Source organism: Mixophyes fleayi, chromosome 5 (assembly GCF_038048845.1).
Source record: "Mixophyes fleayi isolate aMixFle1 chromosome 5, aMixFle1.hap1, whole genome shotgun sequence".
Lineage (NCBI taxonomy): Eukaryota > Metazoa > Chordata > Amphibia > Anura > Limnodynastidae > Mixophyes > Mixophyes fleayi.
In genome coordinates, this window is record NC_134406.1 from 262,043,078 (window position 1) to 262,061,987 (window position 18,910).

The 18,910-nt window shown below is 41.7% G+C and overlaps 1 protein-coding gene across 1 annotated transcript in view; it reads left to right on the forward strand.

Annotated features, from left to right (window-relative positions):
• Nucleotides 1–18,910, forward strand: part of DEPTOR (DEP domain containing MTOR interacting protein) — a 70,765-nt gene that overhangs the window by 27,474 nt on the left and 24,381 nt on the right. Inside the window, exons 4-5 of the mRNA XM_075214007.1 lie at nt 2,238–2,361; nt 11,008–11,186. Coding sequence (XP_075070108.1) covers nt 2,238–2,361; nt 11,008–11,186 — 303 coding nt within the window. The remainder of the gene's footprint in view (nt 1–2,237; nt 2,362–11,007; nt 11,187–18,910) is intronic.

Sequence of the window (18,910 nt, forward strand, 5' to 3'; positions counted from 1 at the left end):
CAACCTACCTTTGCGAACAAGGATTTTCCACTCGAACGAACATAAAAACAAAGCAGAGAAATCGATTGGACGCGGAAGACTGTATCCACATTGCTCTGACGTCAAAATGCTCCAATATTGATGCAACATCATTTCTCCAAAACCTGAAGTTTTCAATAGATTCAATAAAATTTTAAATTCCAATAATTAATAATATATGATTTCCTTCCTTTCAAATCAAGGGGGTAACGTCGGCATATCTAAATATATTTTGGGGTAAAAGGTAAAAAAGTTTCCTGACCCCTGCCCTAGAATGTAACTAGGTTCCACGCTTACTGAGCGCATTCTAATAATATTTGTTACACAATTTCACACACACACACACACACACGTTCTGTGCCATCAGCTGTGGAACAAGAACACCTTGTGCTGGTCCTGCCTGAAACATTTATATTTCGCAGAGTCCCCAATATTCTTCAGTTCTTTTCCTTGGAGGACTTAAGGCTGTGATGGACAACACTTTAGCCTTGAAAGGGGTCCAGACAGAGGAAGGAGGGAGAGCACAGTGCCCTCCCGCCTCTTCCTCCTGGTATATGCCGCGTTTCCTCTCTGAGTTGGCTGCCCCCATATTGCTTTATCTCTGCTTATTAAGCGGAGGATAAGGCTGGGTTTCTCTGGCTAGTGGGCCGGAGGTGAAGGCTTGAAAGGGGGGGGGGCGGGGGGGGCTTCCTATTGCCCAACGCTCCCTTAAAGGCTGATGGTGCCCAGCGGCAGTGCTGAGTGTGTATCACACACAGACACCCAATGCACGGTGTATTCTAAGGGGTGGATTTATCAAACTTTCTACAAAGGAAAAGTAGAAGTGTTTCCATACTAACCAATCAGATTCTAGCTGTCATTTTCTAGAATGTACTAGATAACTGGCTGCTATGAAGCTCCACTTTTTCATTAGGAAAGGATGACGGTGGTACCTGGCATGTTTTTTAATCAGTTGGGCAGCCCTGGTAAGTGACGTGGTGTGTTACAAGCATGTTACTTGCTCTAGTGCAGGCCTGTCCAACCTGCGGCCCTCCAGGTGTTGTGAAACTGCAAGCCCCAGCATGCTTTGCCAGTAGACTACCTGTTGATTGCTGGAAGGGCATGCTGGGACTTGTAGTTTCACAACATCTGGAGGGCCGCAGGTTGGACAGGCCTGGTCTAGTGGAAAGATCAGACATAAATATAATAAAACTTGGTCATGTTGGTCCAAGTCCAGATATGCATTGTATTGCTGGGAAGATGGAACCGGTTGATTGGTTCCTGGGGTGTCCAGCCCTGTACGGGTCACATGCGTCAAGATATTTCTCTATCTTCGTTGATCGCTTTTATGTGCATAACGTGTAAAACCCTATATGTAAATGGATGCTTCCGTGGTCATTTCTGGGCCACTTCAAAGCCAAGTGGAGGCTCTGCCTCTCTGTAATCTATACGTCACTCAATTCAAATAAGAATTTTGTTTATCTTGAAACATTATTAATGCCCTGGAGCTTTGTGCTTGTATATTAATGAACCTCTGTTTTGTCCACTTTGTTTGTGGTTAGTTTTTTTCTTTTTTTTAATCTGTACGGTTTTTTTTGTTTTGTTTTTTTGTTTTGTTTTTTTGTTTGTTTAATCATTTGAAAAAAGTTTCAATAAAAATAACTGATTAAAAGAAAAAAAAATGCACAAGCCTCCTGTGCCGCTCTTTCCGCCTTCTGGTGTCACATGAGCTACAGAACAGAGTTGTGTAGCTTTAAGCCATACAACGTGTGAGACTGGATCCAGGGATCTACATAGGTTATAATGGCAGGAAACACACATTAGCCGCTGCATTTATTTTGGCTATAAAGCTCTGGAATCCTGTGGTTCATAGGACACCAGGACGTATGTTTCAGTGTTCACAGAGAAATACTTTCAGAAGCATTCTGTGAGGCGACAGATTCATTTGGTTTTCTGTCAGTGCAAAAAGAATGATTGTCATTGTTCCTTTAGACTGGAGAGAGGAAATAAAAAAGATAATTTCAGTTCCTATTCACCGTAACGGCTTTAAGTCTTAAATAATGTGTAATTTCACTATGCAAATGTCTCTCTAGCCCTTGTGGAACTACAGATCCCAGCATGCGCTGCCAGCGCTGTATATTTCGTATATGATAAAATAATAATGACAGATTAACGTGGCCATATCTTATTCTTTCTCGGTGTAAGTGAGCCGTGGACTAATCCTCTCTTTAATGTTGCAGTGTGCGATGAATTCAAGGATTTCCGAGATGCCAGACTTTACTACCGGTTCAGAAACGACGATGGAACATTTCCCATACCGATGGAAGTGAAGGTTATTGTGCGAGGACAACGTATCTATGAAAAGTATGTGTATAACTCCAGGGTGGGGTTATGTATGAGCTTCTAATTCGGACCTGAACAAATTTATTTCATGTAGATTACATTTTATGAACCTGGAGTTTATTTGCCCAGCACTGAATTTACATCTGGAATTGTTGCATTATATTCTGTATCAATTATATATATATATTATATGGAAAATGCAGGGTGTACCTAACTTCCAATCTCAGTATTCTAATGAAAAACATTTTTACATCGTTGAAATTTTAGTTTTTGCTCAATGTTCTATAGTGGGCGGAGTCTCTTGGTTGAACAGCTCCACCCAGTTGAACATGTGACATGACCCTATTGGGTGAACTGCAGCTGCTCTGCTCAGTTGGGTGAGTCTGACACATGTGACAATGCCAAATGCCCAAATCGGCTTACAATCTATAAGAGGGCTGGGTGCACTTGATACATAAGGTAGCTGAATAACTCTATAAGCTTGTGTTGGGGAAAGTGTGTGTGACTACTGTAATGCAGAAGCATTATTACATACTTACCTACTTTTGAAGGCAGCTGACCGGGAGGGGGTCCGTCGAAGGGGCGTGGCCACGTGTGGTGTGCCGTTAGCAATTTCAGCCAATCGCAGAAGGCGGCGGGACCACGATGCCGCGTTTAGCCCCGGCCGCACCCATCTTCAACAACGGAGACAGCTGGATCCGGGATTTTTGCCTGCTCTCTCGGGAGTCCGGGAGCACTCACAAAAATTCGGGAGTCTCCCGGACATTCCGGGAGAGTAGGCAACTATGCATTATTAGCCGCCAATATTAAATCAGTCACTGGCAACTGGCATTTCTGTGCAGCTACTGGTGGCGTGTGGTACAGTTGTAATGGAGAGGGTCAGTGCAAGGTACACTGGCCCTCTTGAGGACCCAAAAACTAGGTCAAGATCAAGCAGCAGTGAGGCAGCCATAGTACTGAAGGAGCGTTCAGGGTTATATTCCAAAACCAAGGTCAGGACGGGCAGATAAACGGGCAAGATCAGCAATCAGGCCGGGTCAAAACACCTGAAGAACAACAAGTAACAGTGGTGCATCCAGGACGTACTGCAGGACAAACCTCTGCCAGTCCATAGCGGAGAAGCACTGGCACACGTGCCACCAAACCCAGAACACTGGCAGAGATCGGCTGTGACTACAGTGGTGCCACTTGACAATTAACGCTTTAAATAAAATAAAAAAAAACATGTACACCGATCTGATCGATGCATAAGTCATAACAAAGAAAGCCTTAATTATAGGTAATACTATATTAAATTATGTAAGGCGCTGAGAAAACCCTGTGGCGCCCAACAAATAAATGATGATAATAAATGATAATAATTAAATATTTTAAGATGAATACTTTCCAGCATTCTCTTGGACAGGGTTGGGTAGCTTGAGACTTGTAGTTCTACACCAGCAGGAGAGCCACAAGTTGCTTAAACCTGCTCTGAGGACATAAATTGCATTCACGCTGGGCCGTATCATTGGGTTTCTTCCCAGTATATACTTGTTTTTATATACTAACAAGAAAGCGTGTTACAGATACACATCATCAAGGTGAATGTGCCATTAAATAGTGCTCAATAACTCCTAGGTATTTATTGGCTGTTAAGAGCCCAGCCTCCGGCAGCTATTAGTTAATATGGGATAACAGAGTTGCAACACGCCCGCATACATAAAAGTCTATTATAAGATCTGTAATCTGCAGTGTGTGGGGTTACTAAGACAACAGGAGAACACAGTTACATTGTTACCTGACTAGTTGCATCATTATTTAGCATGTAAAAAATAAATATTCGTGTTTATTCCTAGAATCCCTCGTCAGATAGAGAATATGACAAATTAATCCGCTATTGTCCAATTTGTCTTTAAAAGTTTTATGTTGATTTATTTGCAGACCTGTAACAGGTGCCATGTCGTAACATTTCACTAAATACATTATCTGTTCTGCTTGTGTGATGTTCAGCAGTATATTTATGTGGACAGCAGAGTTGTTTACTTATTGTTGCCCTGAAATAAACAACACAAAGCTGCCGAGTGAGAAAAAGAAGCAACTCTGCCCAGTGTTATACTTGCATGGCTGAAAAGCACAAAAGGAAGCCATGAAGAAAATACAATGTATTTAATAACGGTTGCAAGAGGGCATGTGCCAGCCAGCAAGTCAACTAAGAGGGTAGAAAAATAATACCAGTACAGAGTGGGGCGTACGCCAGTTTGCCTGGCGTGTCTTGCACGAAATCGCTGCGCGCGTGCCCAGAATGTGGGCGTGTACCTATGCAGACTTGCACGATTCTGTTACTTACTAAGAGAGGCGGGGAGGGGTTTGCAAACGTTGGCCTAGTACAGTACAGACGTATTTACACAATGTGACTCATACTAACCATCGGAAACACGAATATATGCCTCTTTGTACTTGTTATAGGGCAGATGACGATGACTTGTTGTAAACCAGGCTCAGAGTGTATCTGCCAATACCAGTTCTATGGAGTGTTTGTCCAGTACTGATGTATCACCCCCAGAGGCGGGTGTTATTAGAGCATAGTTGCCTACTCTCCCGGAATGTCCGGGAGACTCCCGCAATTTGCCCTGATCCTGGCCGGCTGTGTAAACTAAATGGAGGGGGTGGGGCTTAGTGACATCATTTTACACTTCATCGTGGCCCCGCCCCCTGCTTTTACAGATTAGTGATGACCGTTTTGGGGGCGGGGCTAGTGATGCGATTATTTGAGCCACGCCCACACCCACCCACCTGCACCTCTCGGGAAACATCTTGTCCATGTTGGCAAGTATGTATTAGGGTGGAGTGCGCATCATACCTGGTCTCCAGATGCTCTTCTCTCACTCACGGCAGTGGGACAGAGAACCCCCGAGTCCCCAATACAAATTAAACACTAAATGTGTGAAGTGACGTCAGATTTATTATACAGGAACAATGCGTCACTAAAATATATCTTAACAAAGAATGATTAGCAAGAAGTAAAATCTAAATACAGTATTCACAGACCTGAGCTAATAGAGGTCAGTCATGGTACCTTATAGCGCAGTGTTGACTAACCTGTGACACTCCAGGTGTTGTGAAACTACAAGTCCCAGCATGCTTTGCCAATGTATAGCAGCTTAGTCCTGGAAAGGTATGCTGGGACTTGTAGTTTCACAACACCTGGAGTGCCATAGATTAGCCAACACTGTTATAGCGCATTTAACTTGGCCGTTACTATGGGCAACGCTATTGGGCCTTAATTCAGAATAACAAAAGCAATATCTATATTCCTATATGTTAATACTTCTATAACTTAAACAATTTGATCACAACTATGCTCTGCAGTACTCTGAGTACCATTTTCTAACAATCTAAGAATAAAGTAATACACTTCTAATCTCTAATATCATTAAGAACATTAATTTCAAATAATATACCATAAACAAATGATATCACAGTCTATGAATCCCCTTTAATGAAGTCCATCTTCAGTAGAGCGAATTGGCATAGATGTTTTCACTGGCCAGACTTTTGTAACTGTGCACGTTATGACCGTATAGGAGGCAATTTTATTATAATGGAGGCACACAATAATAATGGCAGTCTTGTAACTTCAGTACAGAGTTCACATATAGCAGTTAGTGTCTCAGGTATGTACTGGAAGGTTGGGTGAGGTACTCCACTTGTTAAGCAAATGTCTCTGTAAATCTGGCTCTCAGCTTTTAAAATGTAGGATATACTGTGTGGTGTGTGAGAATACACAGTTTGATTACACCGACCTGTTTCCTGTTGTGTAGATAGTTGTCAGCTCCAATCTGACTCACTGGTATCAGCCCTTGTCTTCAAGTCTTTGCAAATTCAGGGTTCTGGCTGGCAGCACATCTCAGCCTTCTGCAGCATTCTATCTCTCACTTTTTCTCACAGCAGCAAAAACCTATCTCTTTTCACAAAATGTCTCCGTCTTCAGTCTGAGGCTCCTTTCACCAGTTTCTGTCACAAAACTGGAACTTTCCATTAACCTTGGCTTTCCCTGGGCCCTAGTTCCTCTCCTGTATCATGCTGTGAGGCAGTGCTGTTGCACTGGCTTCTAATGCCCCACGGTTTCTGGGTATCGCACTGATGCATTGTGCTTAATGCATCAGTGCATCTTCAACTAAAGCCAAAAACTAAGGCTGGGTACTAACTACAGAAAATTTCTCCCATTGAGAATTTACCAACGACTAAAAAAAAAAAAGTCTCAATCAGCATGTCAATTCATGTGTACACACTGTACATGTTTTAAAGGATCTGCCTTCAGATCTGTGCTCTTCATCTCTCATTACCATTGTCGGAAAAGATTGTGACTGTAAACTCTATGGAGATCTATGAAAACTGCTGGTCCTGAGTGCGTACACACTGCAGAATTGGAACAACATTGTTCCATCTCAGAATGAGATCTTTAGTCCGGTTTAAAAATCTAATGAAACTATGTGCTTTGGAACGATAATTGTTCATCGTTGGAGCGTACACACTAGTGGGATATTGGGCCGCACAGTAGTTTTATTAGGTGTTTTGCCTGATAGCAAGCTGAAAACCCTGGAGTGTGTACCCAGCCTATTAGTACTACCTGTAATTGTGGACTGTTTTCCAAGCCGCCTACAGAAGACATAGAGCTGCAGCTTGTCCCTGTGCAGTTGCCTGCTGTAGGAAAACAGTTGCCAAGAGCTAGGAGAGGTGCCGTTTTTTCACCGGATCACTGTGGATGAGACCTCCTGTGCACTGGTCACATAGTTAATTTTTTTGTTTTAGCTTGAAAGCCGCTGTAGTTCCATGGCTCTGCCTCCCCCTAGCCGACGTTACCTTGTTACCCGTGCCATCTCGCTGTTATTGGTACGAGTGAGAAAACTCCGTCTGACCAACTGGATGCAACACGGATCTTGCGACACTCTGTCCACCGGCTGCTCATGTATCGGATTCCTTTTTATTCCAAATAGTAATTAACACTTACACAATTCCGCTTCCCACAGGCTCTTTCTTGCTTCTAAAACTACTCCGCTCACGGGCCCAGCTTGCTGGTTGTAATCCAGCTACTGCAGTCGTACGCTTGACATCTTTAATGCAGGAGTAATCCCACAGTGACTCTCTCTTGGATCATATGCAAATCCTCTTGGCTGACAGGGTTGATGGAGTTTGTCCAAGAACGAAACTAACTAGGACAAAAAAATCTTCCAGCTGAAGGTCAAGGAACGCAGCCTTGAAGCAGGCACACTTTGCTAATGAACATTCTTAAGATTATAGTGAAAATAAACACGGTCAAATGTTATGTTTTTTATTAATAGGTTATACGAATGATATAAACAATATCTGTATAAAGGTGGATATTAATGAAGTAAATCCTGAGGGCATTTTGAGTCTGGTGACTGCTGCAGAAATTAAATTTGGAGGCTGGGTAGTCTACATAAAGAATATTTTACTGAGCCGTATATGAACCAAAAGTTCCATAAATTCAGAAGTCAGAATTTATCTTTGGTTAGCCAATAATGCTCGAATAATATTAAATAAAATAGAATGATGCAGAGTGAGTACTAAGCCAGTTTGCATAGCGTGAAATCACTCTGCGCACGTCCAGAATGTGTATGTACACACACATGCACCCTTGTAGATTTACGTGATTCTGTCACGCACTCCAGCCTGGGTCTAGATAGGCAGGGCAGGAAAGGGGCGTCTTAAATTAAGCCGGGTGCAGCAAGGTCGTGTTCACGCAGTTATGAATGGATGTATTATTTTTAGGCCCAACGTATTTATGTTTCTATGTTGATTCACAAGAGGCACACAGCATCATCATCATCAGTTATTTATATAGCGCCACTAATTCCGCAGCGCTGTACAGAGAACTCACTCACATCAGTCCTTGCGCCATTGGAGCTTACAGTCTAAATTCCCTAACACACACACACACAGACAGACACACAGACTAGGGTCAATTTGTTAGCAGCCAATTAACCTACCAGTATGTTTTTGGAGTGTGGGAGGAAACCGGAGCACCCAGAGGAAACCCACGCAAACACGGGAAGAACATACAAACTCCTCACAGATAAGGCCATGGTCGGGAATCGAACTCATGACCCCAGTGCTGTAAGACAGAAGTGCTAACCACTACGCCACCGTGCAGCATCTTGCAGCATAAAAAAAACGTACTCAATACTATAGACGTTAAAAGAACTATTAAAGCCTGTAAGTAAAACGGTGCATACAAAGTGCAACTCTAGTTGGGAGATTGCAATTACAGTATTTTGTAAAATGCCAACCGGTGGCTTATTAGGGTAGAAATGATTGGAAGTTGCGTCCGGGTCCATGAATCTCCCCAATTTATACCTACTGTGTGTCGTTGGGATTTTTGGATATGGGGCTGGTTTCATTTTCTTAAACTTTGGATGTGTTTTCATAAAACAGTCAGAGCTCATTCATATGGAATTGCAGAGTGAAGTCCACGGGATGCGACTGTGCGGAGATAAGAGATCAATGCATTAAATTCTCAGCAGCTCTACATAAATGGTGGCAGAAGATATCATGTAATAAAATAATATTGTCCCGTTGAAAATATAGCTAAGTTTCTATATACATTTATTACAGTGTACTGAAGACACTCTGCAAACTTTTAGGTTCCTTTTCCCGCAGAAAATTGGGACTGTCCCATTGAAAAAAAATTGGTCGTAGGGACCCCACTCCCCCACTTGGCTTTTTAAAAAGAGTGTGATGGCAATCTTTTCCATCCATGAACCAGTGATACTGAGGGTGAAGATGTGAAGGGGGAGGAGGCTGTCATACTTAAGCCCCACCCTGCTCATCGTCTTCCGCCTTTGCTGTGGGAAGATGTAAAAAAAAAAAAAAACACCTTGCTTATATTTTTCTTTAATGTTTCCTTTTTGGTTTGGAGAACAACTATTCTCTTACATTTTAAAATTAACTTCAGTTTATACTGCTCCCTGTCACAAAAATGTTGCTGAGATTATGCATTCTTAAATCATTCTGGATTTTGCAGGGCTATGAAAGAATTTTTAGCCATGTAAATGGACCTAAAACTACAGTAGTAGCTTTCCAGTCAATTTTTGTAATATCTCCCTCAATCAAGGCACCGAAACCAAGTTAGGGTATTTGTCACTTGTCACAATATCCCCTTAGGAGTCAGGACTGTGAAACAAGCAGCATAATGTAAGATAAAGTTTCAGTAAGGTAGAGGGAGGCTGTGAATGTGACATTACTCAGTGCTTAGTGGTAACTTTATCCCTTGTACAAGACGTGCTGGGGAGTCCCACCTTCTAAACCACAATGATCCAGCGCAGACCAGCCATGTACTTCTGTGTGCATACCCATAAAATATACACAATACACATAACGTAGCTGCGTTCTGCAGGTCACAGTGTCACACGCTCCCTCTACACACCAATCAGACACTTGCTTTTATAATGTAACTTGCAGTAGCCCAATATGTAATGTGAAACTGGTTCTAAGTGGTAGATGTATCCAACCAATCAGATTCTAGCTATCATTTATCTAGTACATGCTGCAAAATGATAGATAGAATCTGATTGGTTGCTAAGGGCAACACCTTTATATTTCCTGTTTACAAGGTTTAATAGATCTACCCCTAAGTGTTGTATTGTAAATAAGCTTTATATATTTAAATAGGGTTGTTATTTTGTTTAGCCAATGATACTCTCCAGTTAATGGCTAATTTTGTGGGCACACTTAAAGGAATGTTTAAATCTAACTCGCACGGTTCCTTTATATAAATTATATGCTATTCATTTTTGCAAATAAAAATCCTAAAATGTTAAGTGAGGCGGATATACTGAGGGCACTGGGGTTCCTGTGTGTAAGCTTATTGAAGTACATTGCAAGGTCTGTTCGGTGTTTCCGTGTGTGAGCAGCTACAAATCTAGATTTAGTAGTGGCTGGATCGGTCAGTACTCAGTCACACAGCAGCCATCATCATCATCATCATTATTATATAGCGCTACTAATTCCGCAGCGCTGTACAGAGAACTCACTCATCATCAGTCCCTGCCCCATAGGAGCTTACAATATAAATTCCCTAACACACACACACAGACAGAGAGAGAGAAACTAGGGTCAATTTAATAGCAGCCGATTAACCTATTTGTATGTTTTTGGAGTGTGGGAGGAAACCGGAGCACCCGGAGGAAACCCACGCAAACACGGGGAGAACATACAAACTCCTCACAAATAAGGCCATGGTCGGGAATCGAACTCATAACCGCAAAGCTGTGAGGCAGAAGTGCTAACCACTGAGCCACCATGCTGCCTAGCCATTTAGTTTGTACTGAACATAAACAAGATCACATATGACTTCAAACATCTGACGTTATATCTGTTATGGGTCTATTAAATCTGTGGATGTATTTAAGGTTTATAGTAGCTCTATATGTGTACTGAGAAATAAGTCCTATTTGAGTGAATCCTTTTATATTCAGACAGAAAGCGGAATTTGTAAGTTGGCGGTTATAGAGAAATGAGAAAGTACCGGCTATTAAGGAGGATTCACCAACATAACTTTTATGCACGCTCTGTATTTGCATTTGAGAATAGATGATGGTGTAATGCACAGTTGCAAGTAGATGTGTTTGGGCCACAAAAAGTTAACAAGAACATATTCCATTATAGAATAATGAACGCTGATGGTTCGTTGCTACAAGCCAGAGAAGAGGACGGTGTCAAGTACGAACGCGCCTTTACAGGCTCTGATTTTGTTAATATGTTGATTTACGTGCAAGAGGCCAAAACGAGAGATGCTGCCGAAGTTCTCAGTCGGAGGCTCCTGGAACACGCGGTCATACAGCACGGTAAGATGTGTCGTCATTCTTAATCACTGGTGGGGATCTCGCTCCGTTCAGGGGTCTGGTTGAACGCTCAGCGGTGGCCTCCCAGCCAGGTGCCCACACGTACATTGTTTTATATTCATTTTAATGTCAGTGTTCCACATGAGCCACGCAGCCTAGATGCCACTAATCCATGGATGGAAGGTGAGAACCAACACGTCCTGCCAGTCATTAGGATTAGCCAATCAAAGCACTAGGGGCCTGATTCATTAAGGATCTTAACTTGAGAAACTTCTTATTTCAGTCTCCTGGACAAAACCATGTTACAATGCAAGGGGTGCAAATTAGTATTCTGTTTTGCACATAAGTTAAATACTGACTGTTTATTCATGTAGGACACAAATACTTGATAGCTTATTTGTACACTGAAATTTACAGTTGATATTTGTGTGCTACATGAAAAAACAGTCAGTATTTAACTTATGTGCAAAACAGAATACTAATTTGCACTCCTTGCATTGTAACATGGTTTTGTCCAAGAGACTGAAATAAGAAGTTTCTCAATTTAAGATCCTTAATGAATGAGGCCCTAGATTAAGAGCAGCACATAGTATTTCAGCTCAGTGAGCTTCTGCATGTCCATGTGTAGGCAAATCTGAAGTGGGAGGGGCTAGTTTAAATTGTAACCAATCCCAACATCTCAATTTTAAGAACAGGCCAGAGCAGTGAGGCTCGGGAAGACTGAGGGCAAACACACCTCTAAATGAAATGGAGAACTTGCATCCAGCTTGTCCGTTTCTATATTACATCTTGTGTTCTTTTAAGTTTTGATCTATGTGGAAGTGAAGTTCAGCTCACATAAAGGAGAACAGTTTCCCGTTCCCTGCCAAAACAGTATCTTCCGGATAAAAAAATAAATATTGCAAAACATTGGCAAGAATAGAACATGGTTTGAAGCCAATATTGTTCTGCAGAGTAACGATGGCCGGTTGCAGCTCTCACTGTGTTTTGTATATTGTTTTAAAGCTTTGGCTGGCAGGTAGGGATTTTACAAGTCTGCATTGGATGGGAAATAATTTAGTTTTTTGCTGCAGACTGGGTATGTATGAGCAGGAGAACCAATCAGAAGCCACAGTCTCTGTGACCGCTGCTTCCGATTGGTCCCCCTGCTCACCCATTGCTTGATAGGTGAATCTAGGTGACCCTATTTTTTTTTTTTTTTTTTTTCATTAATCGATTAGACATATTACTGTATTACAGAAACATTCCAAAAACTTTTTAGGATAATTATTTTAACAGAATGCCTTTTGCACTGTGTATGTGTATTTTAAAAAAGTCTTGTTCTCAGCGCCGTCCTCCGTTATATAAAACAAGGAGGGGTAAATCAAATGATTGATGATCTAGGTGAACTAGAGGAATGGTCAAGAGAGTGGCAGCTACAGTTTAATGCCAAAAAATGCAAAATCATGTACTTGGGTCTCAAAAAAACCCCAAAGTCTATATATAGTATTAATAGAACTATAATGGAAACTACAGAGGAGGGAAGGGATCTAGGAGTCACTATTTCAGGTGACATAAAGGCAGGTAAGCAATGAAACAAAGCAATGAGGAAGGTAAGTCAGATGATTGGTGACATAGGGAGAGGATTTAGTAGCAGAAAGAAAGAAGTAATAATACTACTGTATAGGTCATTGGTACGGCCTCATCTAGAATACTGTGTTCAGTTCTGGAGGCCATATCTCCAGAAGGATATAAATACATTAGAAACTGTACAAAGAAGGGCAACTAAAATGGTGCATGGTCTACAGCACAAAACTTACCCGGAAAGACTAAAAGATCTTAATATGTACAGATTGGAGCAGAGAAGGGAATGGAAGGACATGATAGAAACTCTTATATATCAAGGGTATAACAAGGTGCAAGAGGGAAACATTCTATGAAGGAAGAGAAGTATTAGAACACGAGGACATTTACTGACACTGGGGGGAAGTAGGATCAGAGGAAAAACTACTTCACAGAAAGGGTAGTGGATAAGTGGAATAGCCTCCCATCAGAGGTGGTAGAGGCTAATACAGTAGAGCAATTTAAACATGCTTAGGATAGACATAAGTATATCCTTACAAAGATTAAAGGACCAAATAGGGTTTGAGGTTACCATAGGTTAATAATAAAAAAAAAAATGGGAAGACTAGATGGGCCAAGTGGTTCTTATCTGCCGTCAAATTCTATGTTTCTGTCTTTCTATGATGGAGATATGCAGCGCTCTATGGTCTGTATTCTCTATCATCATGGACATATGCAGTGCTCCACGGTCTGTATGATCTATTGTCCTGAAAGTATGCAATGCTCTACGGGTTCTAGCTCAATAGTAAGGCAACCTTGTCACAATGATTTTAATGTACAAAGAGTCAAACTGTTTCCTCCTGTTGCTACATATAATTATTAATAATAATTGATGTAATACAATAGTGTACACTTAACTGTCTAAAGACTTAACTGTCTATATGTATTTGTGTAATTCTTTTTGAGACCTCTATTGTGTTTAACCTCAAGATAGTGAGTGTTTGTGATGTGGAAATTATGTCTGTGGTCACTTTCTGACTTCTGAGAGGGTTTCTCAGATTGAATCCGTCATAAACCCAATATATCTGGTTTGTAGCAGAACCGGTCAGATTTCTTTCTTTTGCACCAAGATTAGTTCTGCATTAATCTTTTGGGGGTATTTTGGAGCCGTAAAGCGCAGCTTTCTAAAACCGTGTTCCCCTTTCTATGCTTATAATATGCAACCTGTGCTCACATAGGACCTGCGTTTTCTGGATATAGTTCTTGTTGTTATCAGGTATTTATAAAGTGTGAGAGCTTACAAGTTACAGGGCCTGATCGTCGGATGTAAACCCGTTTGTGGGTCGTATTTTGCAAGTTCTGCGCATGTACCAGAACCGGACGTGCACCAGTGAGCACATTTGCATGCTATTCACATGAAGGGCGGAGCAGGGGTGGGAACGGGCATTCGCGAGTACAAGTTACGTACATAGCACTCACATTGTGTCATTGAATCAGGCCCACAATGTGTGGGATGTGTGAGGGGCAAGTTGGTTGGGAAAAATTATTTAATTATGCCCCTTCTGCCTTTATTCTCACCTTCCAGGGTACAAATCCTTCTTCCCCACTTGTATTCAAATTGTCTCCTCTTTTGGGACTAATTTTATAGATTTATATGAATGAACTCATCCACAACAATGCCTATAGTCCTCCTTATAGGACAGCTCCTCCTAACAATACAATCTTCATAATAATCCACCTCCCTGTACCTAGTGGAACCGCGGGGGAAAGTAACCAATGCTTTTTTTTAATCCGTTTCATGTGCAAGACTGTGTCGGCTGCCAGACACTCAACAGAGGGCAGCCTGATGGAGTTGTCTCCATGCCGCAGTAGTATTACCACCAGTCCTCTTGAAGTCCATGTTGTGCCTATTCTAAGTAGGAAAGCGTTCTGTGTCCCACAGGATGTCACCCCACTAAAGATTTTCCTGATGTCTTCGATACTTATGCAGGAGAATCGGTTGCCTATTCATGCTTGAAGCCTTCCAAGAACAAGTTTCTCCTTCTTATGTATGGGATACACACAGCTACCGTAGAGACTGCTCATAGAGGGTCCAGGTGGTGAAGGACCGTGATTGTTTGTGTAGCTGCTGTGTGTGTGCCAGTTCTTGGGACGTGGCAAGTTAGGGCACCCTTCCCTTCATCGTTAAAGAAGTCACGGCTGCTGTGTAACAGATAATTAACCCTTACCTGTCGTTACTGAACCTGAAGTCTGCTGTATACCCGAGGATTAACCCTACCCTTCCATTAATGTCGCAGCCGTCTGCTCTGTAAATGATCATTAACCCAGCAGGAGGTGTAAATGAGGAAGACTGAAGAGAGCGTATAACCAGCCTTATTGCCAACCATATGCATCTTGAAAATGTCATGTTATACTTTGAAGTATTCTGATTTAATTTCTAATGAAATAATTGTTACAGACGTGTTCAGTTCCGGTTAAGGCTCCACAACGTTATATAGGAGGTTGTTGTTGTAGACAGATCCTGGGTAATAAACAAAATTGTTGCAGTCAGTTGATGGTTGAATCCTCCACGACTGGATAAATGGACCCCGGGGGTTTCTTACTTATCCCTTTAGTAAAGGGCACATCTTATTGGGACTCGCCTGGTCCCAGTTACATACCTCCAAGCATTTATTTTTGTCCTGTGACACAGTGCACAGGCTTTAAACGCACCCCAGCGTTATGCAATCAGCTGCAGCCAGTGTTAATCGTGTTTCGCTTATTGAAGGGTACAGTTGGCATCCCTCACCCTCCCTTAGTAGTGCTGTAACACACTTAGCCAGGAGAAGTATGAAAGTTGGCACAAGGCATTGGCAGGCTGTCGGTGAAACAAGAGAGTCAACTTGCCTCTAGAATACTCAGCAACCAGCTGCAAGACTACAAAGAGTGAGAATAGGCTGCGGACGACAGCTGAAGGCGGGAGTGCATTACAGACAGACAGTCTTCCTACTTTGTGTTTAATATGTGTTATTATTTACCGTCCTCTTTCTCTTTAGTACTGTGGCTCTGTTAACTCCTGGGGGTTGTTTTTTTCCCTAGGTGTGGTCCTGTTCATGTGTGATCCTGTACACACAGCCAAAGTTCTACCCACCCTGCCAGCGGGTATCTTCTAGCGGGAGTAGTGCCAGAGCCAGGCACCCATCTGCCTTATTGTGTTTATTTCCTTATAATACATAAGTGATGCAGATCTATATAAGAATTCTGTAAATAATATTTTTATAAACGGTGAGTTCTGACATCATCGCTTCAGTGATTATTAGTAAAACCTTGTGGATTGTAACTAATAAATTTGCAGGTAATAATCATCATCAGTATCACCATTTATTTATATAGCGCCACTAATTCCGCAGCGCTGTACAGAGAACTCATTCACATCAGTCCCTGCCCCATTGGAGCTTAAGGTCTAAATTCCCTAACATATACACAGAGAGAAAGAGAGAGACTAGGGTCAATTTGTTAGCAGCCAATTAACCTACCAGTATGTTTTTGGAGTGTGGGAGGAAACTGGAGCACCCGGAGGAAACCCATGCAAACACGAGGAGAACATACAAATTCTACACAGATAAGACCATGGTCGGGAATTGAACTCATGACCCCAGTGCTGTGAGGCAGAAGTGCTAATCACTGAGCCACCGTGCTCCTTTTGTGGCTGTAATTTGCTCAGTGCCACGCATGCATCCTTTAGAAAATGGTTGATAATATATTTTCATCTCTGTAACAGTGCTACATCTGACACGCAGCATTTACACTGACGTGGACCCAGCACACATTGCATGAATGGAACAAGGGCCTCTTGTTAGGAGCCTGCAGAATTATATTGTACTTATCTTTAGGATGCCTGATTGGCAGTGATGCAAGGCTCCTCTCTCATTAATTGCATCCAGATGTTAGAGCACAAATGTAAAGTGGCTTTGAGCGAGTCAGCTCGGATTATGTGTAATTTAGCACAGCCCTGGCAAGAGTCTTCTCTTGTAACAGTATTCTTTCAAGTGAAGGGTAGGACACGGCCCATCCCTTCTGTAGCGAGCCTCCCATAAATTATACATAACTGCTTTAATGTATCAGTCTGTCAACGCCACGGATTTCGCAAGATGCTTCACAGAAAGCGGGATTAAGGCCTTTATTAAAAATACATATTTTTATCTTAGTGCTTTTTGTCTCTCACGTGCAGAATGTAAGTAATCCACAGCAATGGGATGGAATGGTCTCCTTGTTTTCTACAGATTAAAAGAAGATGCAAAAATCGTCAATAACGTTCTCTATGAGTTTGCTTGAAAAAAATGGGGTCATGATTTTGTTTTGTTTTTTTCCCACGCATGTTTATAATATTTCTAAAAACTGACCCTGGCTTTCTGAACAAGGCAACGGGATGTCCTGTTTGTGAGCAGTGCCAAGCATTAATCTTTTAACACCAGGCTGCTCATTTGGGGGCCGTACCCAGCTAGCTATGATATTTTTCAACATCTAGATTTTTATCTGATTTTGTATTTTTTTTTTTCATTTTAAGCCATGCAATTTTAATACACAAAATTGTTCAGGATTTGTTTCCTTGCACGATTAGGATTACTGTGTAATCTATATAGAATGTAGATCTTCATTATGTATTTATAAAGTATATTATAGTATAGTGCGTTTTAAGTGTCGTCCTTCTCTGTAGCAATGTACAATTTAAACAACATGACGTTATAGATCCCAATGTTTCCAGTTCGAAATCAGGGAAAAATAAGGCCATGGCCACGATCAGCCTAAATAATGCCCTATATCTCCAAACCACACCCCTTTTCAGTCTAGTAGTTTGAGGTGCATCCGTCTTGTACACAGAGAGGCAGCAATTTTGTGCACTTATCCCATATTTGTAAGAACTATTTATAGTCACTAAGAATTAGTGACCTCATTGATATGCATGCAGATCAATAGGTGGCAAACTCAAAGTCTGGCATTCTCCCTGATGCTGAGCCAGTAGAAGACGTGGTTGGCATCGCCATCTGTGGCATGATGACACAGTTCAGAAATTGTGTCCTATGTCCATGTATTGATGTCTATGGAGGTGGCCATTTTCATGGAGACCAAGATTTAATCAAAGACTGACAGGTAAGACAACATGACTTCAGTAATGGAGACAGAAATGTAAAAGACACTTCAGTCTCTAGAGATTCATTAGCTGCTTTTCTTGAATGCATAGTTGCCTACTCTCCCGGAATGTCCTGGAGACTCCCACATTTCTGGGAGACATCCCAGGCTCCGGGAGAGCAGGGCAACCTCCCGGTTCTCGTCCCTGCAAGAGATAAGTGGCTATTGGCTTAATGACACTAATATCGCGTCATCTTAGCCCCACCATCTGCTGTAATTGGCCAAAATTGTGACAACCGTTAATAGTAGTCACAGTTTCCTTAACATGGCCCTCTGTAAATATTTGTGTTAGATAACAATGTTTTTACTTGGAAATGTCAGGTTCACTAAATGTGACTAGTTACAGAGTTGTAAATTATTTTGTCCGTCCCTGTCTATAACAGCAACGTTATAGGCCACGTTCGCTCGTAGTTCAGAAGGTGGCCGAACCACCATTTATTCTATACCCCTGCATCAAACCCACACAACAGAGAGGTCACTTTTATGTCATGTCTACAATTATTATATTTTGTGCAGACATTTTTGCATCCAGTTGATTTCACATGCTCTCTTGATACATGTAATTGTATACATCATTCCCTACATATTTTGTTAAACTTCCCCTCCCATCAACTTCAAATTAAGACCCCAGACATTTTATCTAATCTCTCCGGAGTGTGGCAGCTGTTTTTGTGGATCAGTTCCTTGTCCGAGAACGCAAGAACTGGCTTTACTGACAAGTCTACATAGTGAGGAGATGTCTAGCTGATGAATTCTTAGACAAATATAAAATGAGAAGGCCTGAAATTTACAACAAGGAGATAAGTAAGCCACTGTATTTCTGGAGCACTGACTTCTGGGTTATTTACATTATGGCATTTTAGTAATTGTCTAGCCCAATGTGCATTCACACCATCATAACGTTTGTACAAGGGATTCTGTTTTATTACTGGCCAGACTGTTCTGTTCTTGTTGGAGCTCATCAGTGTAGGCATCCTAGTGGCCTAAAGTGTTCATTTGTTTTTAATTGCTTTTAT